This window comes from Sminthopsis crassicaudata, chromosome 1, assembly GCF_048593235.1.
Source record: "Sminthopsis crassicaudata isolate SCR6 chromosome 1, ASM4859323v1, whole genome shotgun sequence".
NCBI classification, from domain to species: Eukaryota; Metazoa; Chordata; class Mammalia; order Dasyuromorphia; family Dasyuridae; genus Sminthopsis; species Sminthopsis crassicaudata.
Genome location: NC_133617.1, coordinates 15,027,253 through 15,036,583, shown reverse-complemented (window position 1 = coordinate 15,036,583; position 9,331 = coordinate 15,027,253). Strand labels below are relative to the sequence as shown.

General features: G+C 51.9%; 1 protein-coding gene across 1 annotated transcript; it reads right to left on the bottom strand.

Moving 5' to 3' along the window:
- Nucleotides 1-2,983: 2,983 nt before the first annotated feature.
- XBP1 (X-box binding protein 1) lies at nt 2,984-7,567 on the bottom strand. The gene is given in 6 exon segments (XM_074294971.1): nt 2,984-4,077; nt 4,429-4,536; nt 4,539-4,574; nt 4,733-4,861; nt 5,920-6,016; nt 7,209-7,567. Coding segments are annotated over 6 exon segments (1,164 nt in total). The 5' UTR covers nt 7,442-7,567; the 3' UTR covers nt 2,984-3,516.
- Between the last annotated feature and the right edge of the window lie 1,764 nt (nt 7,568-9,331).

Here is a 9,331-nt window from a genome sequence, read left to right as displayed (position 1 = left end):
TCTGCAGCGGGCCAGCAGGGAGGTCACCTAGCCTTAGCTCCAACATCTCCAGGGAGGGGGAGCCTGAGGTTGCCACCTCCTGCCCGGCCCACCCACCACTGCTCCCCTTTTTCCTATGAATCTTTCCAGTCCTGAAGGCCGTGATCAAGTCATCCCCACTTACCAAGTCATTCTTTATTCTCCCCCCAAAAAAATCATTAGGGAAACTCCCTCACTTAAGGAGAGAAAAAAACCTAGTCATTCCTCCCTTTGCTAATTAGCACAATAAGCATTTAACACCATGTTGTACATTGGTCGTAACATCCCATTTGAATGTTGGATATTTCTGTTTCAAACAGGCTTTGAAACAACCAGGTGTCTACTGTCAAAAAAAAATTGTTTATAATTATAAAATTAATAAAAAAAAAAAAAAAGAAAAGAAAAGAAAAAAGAAACAACCAGGTGTCCCAAGGCTAAAGCTTAATTCTTGGTAAGCCAATGGTTCTCACCCACCTGTACAGGAAGTCACTCATGGCGAGGTCCCCGGTGGGTGAGCCGTCTCTCCACTTCCGACACGGGGCAGTGCTTCACAGCTGCGGTTTCCACAGTATAAATGTGTCCTGTGGCAGTATCGTTTCTGAATGTTAATTCACAATTACATCATTTTCTTATTAACTTGATCTTTTTTTCTCTAAGGAGGATGTTGCCAAAACTGGAGGTCAGGGTTCAAGATTTCAGACAAACATGCGAAAACCAATCATTATCCCATTTTTGTCTTTGGGAGAAATTCAAAGGCAGAGAAGACCCAGCTTTTAAGCCGTGGGTGGTCTCAGCCTCTTCTTGGTTTCGGCTATAGTAATGGAACTTTAGATTCCAGCAATTACATTGGGGTCACTTCTCCCTGAACTTCAGGGGACTTGAAACATCTCAAATTTTAATTCCTTGTTGATATTTCTAGTTTTTAATTGCCCATGAGACAGATAGTATTAAAGATGGCTATTTTCCCCCTTTGGCTAAAAGGTTCTCTAGGGTTAAAAAGTCTGAATATAATTTTTAAAATTATTTTTCAGTGCTATCTGCCGCCTTGTGACCCCTTTGGGGGTTTTCTTGGCAAAGATACATTTGCAATGCCCTTTCTGTAGTTCATTTTACAAATAAGGAAACTGAGGCAAACAGGCCTGGGCCACAGCTAATAAATGTCTGAAGCTGGATGTGAGCTCGGGAAGGTCTTCCTGACTCCAGAGCCAGCACCGTATCCACTCTGACACATAGCTGCCCCAGAACCCTAAAATTTGGCCCCTTGGAAACGAAGAAGAGCTGCATAAACTTCTGAAAGCTGTCAGAATGCTAGCGACAGATTTGGACCATTTCCTTCTGACTCATTTCTAGATCACGCATTTTGAGCTGGGAGGGACTGAGATGCTAGATTTCAGCCTCCATTTTCCAGATAAGGGAAGGTTTGAGGCACAGAAACCTTAAAGAGACCTGCCCAGGAGACACACAGCCGAAGGGCTGCGCTGATTTGGTTCTGGCTCTGGACCCGACAGGTGTTCTGTGTGAGAAGGCAGGAGGCTGCCTTCTCCTCCTGTTGATCCAGGAAAAAGTGGATTTAAAGAATAACTGACATCCCCACAGCTGCTAGACTGGAGAAATAATCTGAGAGCTGTTTGTTAAAGTTGATGTTAGTAAGGTAGAGCTATATGTGTGAGCAGAACCCCGGAAGGCCGCCTCTTTACCTGACCTTTCCTAGGCCTCTTTCCTTTACTGCATTTTCATCCACATCAGTCATCATGGGATGTCCCTCAAGCCTGTTTGACTGCCTCCTCCTCCCAAGGATTCAAAATGACCTTTAAGGGGAGGATGCTAATTTATTTAGCTGTACAGCCTCTTCTTTCTCCACAAACTTTCCTCCCTCCACCCAACTCCATTCACCATTCCTGTTGAGGCTTCCCTCCCCAGTCACACCCAGGCCCACAACTATGGTGTCATCTTGCTGTCCCCACACAGCCAGTCTTTTGCCAAGTCCTGTCCTTTCTTTTATGTCCCTATCCGTCCACTCACTCACATAGACGCTGCCCTTAGCACTTAACTGGCTCAGAAGGTTCATCCCTTTAGCCAGGCTAATATTGCCTCCTTCTTGTTGTGGACCTTCGGAAAGTTTCTCCCCCTTCCAGTCCATCCTCCTCGAGCTGACCATGTAACCCTTCCTCCCACACCTGAACCCCTGGTGGCCGCTCCCCATGAACTTATCTCTAGGATCAGGTCTCAAGCTCTGTGTACATAATTTTCCCTATTTCCCCTGCACCCATTTTGCACATATATGTGTACATAATTTTCCCTATTTCCCCTGCACCCACTTTGCACATATATGTACATGTGTATATAATTTTCTCTGCACCCGTTTTGTGTGTATATAATTTTCCCCAATTCCCTTGCACCCGTTTTACACACATATGTAAATAACTTTCTCCCTTTCCCCTGCAACCATTTTGTACGTGTGTATATAATTTTCTCTTACCCATTTTGTATATGTGCATAATTTTCCCCATTTCCCCTGCACCCGTTTTGTATGCATGTATGAAAATAATTGCATGGCATCTTCCCATCGGAATGGGAACACCTGGAATGTTTTTGCTTTACTCACACGGTGCCTGGCACAATCAGAACTTACTCAATGCTTGACCTGTTCCTGTCAAAGGACCACTCTTGCTCTGCCATAACAGAAGTTAACATAAAGGGGTTCCCCCTCCCCTTAAAGAGTCATCTTGGGCACTATGAGAGTTGGTAAGTCCTAATCTGTGCTGCCATCTCACATAGTGGGGAACCCTTGGGCAAGCTCCTTAGGAACCTAAGCTTGCTAGGGGTTCCTCCCCGAGAGCTTTCTCTACAATCGAGGCATGGATCTAGACTACAAAGAATCCTTTGCAGAAGGCACAGGTCAGCGTCAGACTATATAAAAAGAAGAGAAATAGTTGGCCTAGGAAACAGCAGCCAGACAGAGAACTGCATTGCACTTTTTAATTGCACGGGTAGTTTTAAATAATAAAATGGAGAAAGCACCTCCCCAAAGCCAAGCTCACATGAAAGAATTCATATCATCAAGCATTTACACAGTAAATTTCTATAACTTTACAAAAGATTTTTTCTAATGTTCACATTATCCAACTGTACATAATGGAAAAGCAAACCTCTCCAACAGCTATTTTCTCTGCTTACACAAGCAAACTAAAGGACTTTACTAAACAAAGAGGCAAAATAGGAAGGGAGAAAAAAGGTAAGGAATCAAGATCTCAACTTCCTATCTTACTCTATGATGGGATATCATAGTGACAAGGTGAGTCCACACTTGCTTCCAGGCTGCAGGAGTTAGCCAAGGACAATACTGGAGGGGCTCTGGCAAAGCCTGGCCAATGGACCACAAGGCCCTAGGGGCCGATTACTCCAGGGAATGGCCGCCTTCACCGGCACCGGGCCATTCGCTGCCTTTAGACTGTGGGTTCGATACAATGATTTGGACAGCAAGCCAACAATACTATTTCAGACACTGATCAACTGAGGAAAGAGTTCATTGGCAAAAGTGTCTTCCCAAGAGTGGCCTGTGCCCAGGGGGGAGGACATTTCGCTGAAAGGGGACGGAGAGCCCTCATAGCCAGAGTCACTACAAGCATCCAGCAGGCAGGGAGAGGGCTTGAGGCAAGGGCCGGAGGAGAGCAGGTTCTCCATCCCAAGCTCTGGGATGAAGTCGTCCTCGAGGAATTCTTCCTTCACACACACAGTGAGCGGCTCAGGGGGGTCTGGCTTCAGAGACGGGCTAAGGGGGGCTTCCTCAATTTTCACTACCACGCTGCCTTGACCATCTGTTTCCGAGGGAATCTCCACGATGAGTGGCTTGGTGTACACGTGGTCAAACCGTATCAGTTCATTAATGGCTTCCAGCTTGGCTGATGGGGGCCCCACCAAGGGAGAAGGGGAGGCTGGTACGGAGTCGGGCTCCTCTGCACCCACTTCTTTGAGCTCCTCCACGCAGTACTCTGTGCTAACATATCTGAAGAACATGTCTGGGTCCAGGTTGTCCAGAATGCCCAACAAGATATCAGACTGGAAGAGACCAAACCATTAATGGAACCTCAGTGGTGACAAACATTCCTGCGACGGTCCTAGGCTAGGAACTACAGGGAAAGGGAACAGAGTCTCTGCCCACTGGGAGATTAATCCCAGAGAACTCGGACCTTACATCTAAATCATGCAAGTCATGGGGATACATGAGCAGGATCGGTTTGTGCTGCATTCTCACTGAAATGGGGAGTTTTCTTTGGCCAAAGGGGGCAGAGGGGTGTGTGTGTAAATTTCCCAGTTACTTAGAGACCACCATGAGACATCCCTGTGTGGTACAGCCAGTAGGGCAGCAGAAACCAGGGCTCCTGAACCACAAGAGGGACAAGTCCTTACCTCAGAGTCTGAAGACTCAACACAGTCAGAATCCACAGGGCCGTGTTCGGAAAGGGTGACAGCTGGGCCTGCACCTGCTGCAGAGGCGCACGTAGTCTGAGTGCTGCGGACTCAGCAGACCCGGCCACCAACCGGACATCGTTCACCTGGGGGGGAGACACAGATCAAGGGAAGGAAGGCCCTTCAATGGCTGACACTCACAATCACGCAGGGCCCCGGGGTCAGGAGTGGCCCTGAATTTAAACTTGCATCACCAAACTATACCCACACAGAACCGGTTCTATGACACCCAGACCATTGTTACCTTGGATTCTGATTCTTCCTTGGTTATTAGGGCATCTATCCCCAAGCGCTGTCTCAACTCTTGATTTTCAACCACAAGCCCATGAGTTCTCTCACGTAAAAGTTGGTTTTCAATCAAAAGTTTTTGGTTCTGGAAAAGAAATGATTTTGATTAGACACTGCCAAAGTATCTGGAACTCTATTTCAGAGAAATTCATATATCTAGGCTCTGGGGACCTTTTATATACACAAATAATTAAAATGTTGAATAATGTCATGCAATATGCAGGAATATTTTTTTAAAGCTTATTCTTCCTAAAAGCCCTCAGAAAACTGATCAACTGACCTAAGAGTAAGGCTCCAAATAGGTACTAACAAGATAAAAAGATCCTAAATCTCATTTTAGGTACTGACTGCTCATGAGTGATGCACTTAGGGCCTTTGGTTTCTAGAGGAGCCGTCTCATACGGCACAGCCATGTCACAAAGAAAACAGTGGTCCCGAACTTCATCAGGTGTATTCTCAGGGAAAGCAGACATGAGAAAAAAACTTCACAACTCAAAAAAATCAAGAAGGTGCGTATACATCCTACCTATCGAGTGGGTACATAAACAGAAAGGACAGGCTGGCGGTCACTTTTAAGACCAAATCCCCTCAAAGATGGAGAAATGAAGCATTTGTCAAAGGGCTCCTCAAACATAGAGGCTTCTTGCTTGGGTTAACCCGCTGAGGTCCAAGCAAAGACTGTATTCCACTGCCCCCACAAGCATGTGTTTCAATCAGCCTCCTCCATTACTCAAAAAGAAAGTGTGTCCCCTAAGTCACCCCACTGTTCCATCCCTAAATCTCTAGGGGGCGGTTAGCTACCACAGGTGAGAGTTGGCTTGCCCAGTGTAATGTTCAGGTGGACCAAACTTCAGGCTGCAAGCTCTGCTACAACTTTGGGACAAGCACAGAGGTCTGGTTTAACATTTTATTAATAGGCAGCTAAGGCATTTCAGTACCGTACTTATATCCCCTAATCACAGCACCTGTCACACACAGGCTGTAACCCAAAAGCACTGAAGAGCCCACCACACACTGGGGCCACTAAATTAAATAAATGTGTTCTAAGGGGCCTGACTGCCTCAGGAAATGGCACTATCGTGTCCACGAGGGTGCGTGTGTCCACATGGAGCCAGGAGCCCAGGCCCAAGTTCTGTCTCTCACCTCTTCTTCCAAGTCCACAACTTGCTGCTCCAGTTCGCTCATTCGCGCTTTCTTCCTGTCTCGGGCTGTCTGTGCTGCTACTCTGTTTTTCAATTTTCTGGGAATGGAAAAATGTGTCTTTAACATCCAGGGATTATTCCACTCTTGTGGCTCCGAGGTGCAAAGTTAAACCAGGTTTTCAAGTATTAATTCTTCTTAGTAACAGATCTGCTTCCTGCCCTTGTGTGTGTAGTCAGAGAACATGTCCCTTTTCAGAGTGGATTCCAGAAATGTATCTGCTAAACCAGAGCCACCTGCTGTTAAGCTATCAGGCTGGAAAACATTTACCATTCAAAGGTGAGCTCATAATGGGCCCCCAAATTTTAAAAGCTCTGTATTCAATTCGGGTTTATTCCTCAGCATATCACCTCGGTGCTTCAGGACCCTATGCAAAGAGCCACGGGGACTCACTTGCACAAAGTTTCTCCTATGTTGCATCATTCAAAGCCCCGCTAGCTAGAGGCACACGGGCTATTTCTTGCATCAGAAAAAAAAAAAAAAAAAGGTTCATTCAGGATTTCATTCCCCAGTAACCAGAACTCTCACAATTCAATTACAGGAGGGAAGGATGAGAAACAGCCCCACATCTGGGACATAACCAAGGAAATTACGGATCTCAAACGTGTCAGTGTGGAGATGCTTAAGTGAATTAAACGTGAATTTGGGAGCACGAATAATCCGACTAATTAATTATTACTCTGGTAAAACGCACACGTGCAAATTAAAGCGCAAAGGAGACCGAGGGGATGGTAACTTTTATTGTAAACTGGACGGGAGAGAATCGGGAGAAGCTGCTAAAGTGAGGAGTAACTTTCAGGGACTGGGGGAGGGCCCATCTCTGCCATAGCAGACCCTCGCCCCGGTTCCCAGACAGCGCGGGGGAGGGGCTCCCCGGGGCGGGGGTCTGGCTGTCCTTCACACCTCCCCCACAGCCTCGTCAATGCTCGAGATCGGACAGAAAGGTAAACTGAGGCTCAGGAGTGTAGGACGCAGCTGGCCGGGGGGAGGGGGGAGTCCTTCCCATTCTACGCCCCCCAGCCCGGGTTCTGTCCACCACAGGATAAAGATTCCACTTCCCCGGGTCCCCAGGGAGAGCCCGCGGGCGGAGGCTGTGAAGGAAGCGCTTGGGACAAAAGTGAGGACGTGGCCGGGCAGCGGGAGGGGGTGGGGCCCGCCTTCCTCCCGTCCCCTCCTCCTCCCTCCTCCCGCCGGCCCCTCCCTCCTCCGCCCGGGCAGGCCCGCGGGCTCACCTGCGCAGCGCCTTCTCCTCCGGGCTCAGGTGCGTGAGGCGCTGCCGCTTGCGGGCCGGGCTCTGGCCGGGGCCGGGGGCCGCGCTCGTCGCCTCGGGGCTCGGGGGCAGCACGAGGGGCAGGGCGCGGCCGGCCGCGGGGGCGGGCCCGGCCTCGGGGGGCTTCCCGGAGGACAGCAGCAGCACCTTAGGCGCGGCCGGAGCCGGGGCCGGGCTCGAGGCCACCACCACCATGGCCGAGCGGACACTGGAGAGCGAGTGCGGACGGACGGAGCCTGAGGCACGGACGCCTCCTGCGCGGACCAGCCCCGAGCCGGCCCCTGCCCGTCACCGCCGCCGCCGCCGCTCCGACTGACCGGCCGGCCGCGCCCGCCCGCCGTATAACCGTCGTGGCCGCCGCCCATTGGTCCGGGGCGAGTGACGCACGACGCAGGGCGCTCCCGATTGGCTTGGCCGGCCGCGGGGGCGGGACGAAGGGGAAGGAGGCGGGGGCGAGCGCTGTCAACTGTCGGAGAAGCCGGCGGTCGCGCGCAGGAGGGGGACGGAGCCCAGGGGTTCTGCCACGTGACAGCCCTGGAGAGCTGGGAGTGTCCGCGCCGGGAAGGTCCGCGGACCCTGCCGGGAAATAGCCTCCCAAGCCCGGCTTTGTCTTTTACGGGCGGAGAAACTGAGGCCCGGGGGACAACTCCAGAGATGCGTTAAAGGGATAACGAGCGGCCCTGGGGGCCGCCCGTCCCACCTCTCCCAGCGACAAATGGGGAAACTGAGCCGGGGAGGGGGAGGGGCGGGGGCGGGGCCAGCAGTCCAGGCCTCGGAGCGGGGCGGGGCCGGCGGCAGTCTCCAGCCTGAGCGAAGGCCTCCATCCGGGAGATTTAAAGCCACTGCCCCCGCTCCCCGCCGGACGCTGAGAACGCGATGTCTGTCTGTAACAGCCGAGAGCTGCCCCCTCCCCCCCCCCACTGCGGCTGCTCCGCTGTAGCCAGATCCTGGCCGAGACCCCGGAGGGGCGGGCCATCCCCTTCTCCGGCGCATGTTACAGATGAGGAAACTGAGGCAGGCGGGGGGGAGGGTCGCGGAGCGGCAGCCCCGGGGGAGGCAAACTCAGGGGGGAGGGGTCGGTGAATGGACCAGAGCAGGGGGCGCTTCAGGGTCACGCGCTGAGAAGTGAAAAATCAGCCTCACATCTATTACATGAGCGGAACCTGCGGCCGCAGAGGAAGAGCCCGGGAAGCGGGCCGGGCACCGCCGCGCTCCCGTCATTGCCCGCGGGCTTTCTGTTTTCCTTCTCGGGGTTTTCTTTCTTTCTAGATCCAGAACTGAGCTTAAATTCTGCTTCTCCTGAGCAGCGGGCTCAGGCTCAGTTTCTACACCTGTAACGTGGGGATAACGGCCGCAGCGCCTCGCGGGGTTGTTATCAGGGCCAGATAAAGTATCCGGCGAACCTCTCCGTGTCCTAGAGACGAGGATGTTCAGGAGAGCTGAGTGGCCCGGGCTTCTGTCTCCGGGCACGTGGAGGAGAGAGAACCGTGGACCAGCGAAGCGCCCTGGATGTTCCACCAAGTGTGGATTGTTCTAGAGGAAGGCCCTGACACGCAGGCGGTCCCCCCCCCCCCCCCCCGCAGGATTCCGGGAAGACAGACCGGAGAAGACAGACGGATAGGGTGGATGGGAGGAGGGAGGGAGGAAGATGATAATCCATAGTAGGCCTGGGTCAAAGAAAAGATGCCGATAGCCGGAGTATCCGGGGTTGGGAGTGGGGTGGGTGGGGGTCTCTCTGCCCAGCGGTGCCTGGGGAGCCCAGATCCGTCCCCTTTCTGCCAGGGGCCCCTGGGCACCTCCCCTCCCTTAGACCAGGGTTTATTACAGCCGCTGATCTTCGGGAGTTTAAAGGGCCAGTACCCCATTTTCCCCATGGTCATTCGTTCTCCGCCTCTCTCCCCGACTGGAAAATGTCTGTTTCCCCCCAGCTGGCTCTCTTATCTCCCTCTGAGAGGAACCGCTCGGCCACTAGCTGGCAACGGATCTTAAAGCAGCAGGCTCAGCCACGCCCAGCTTCCAGAAAAAGGGAAGCCGTTTCTGAAAGCACTGGAATACATCCTCTTTGTCTGAAGGGGTTAAAAACGC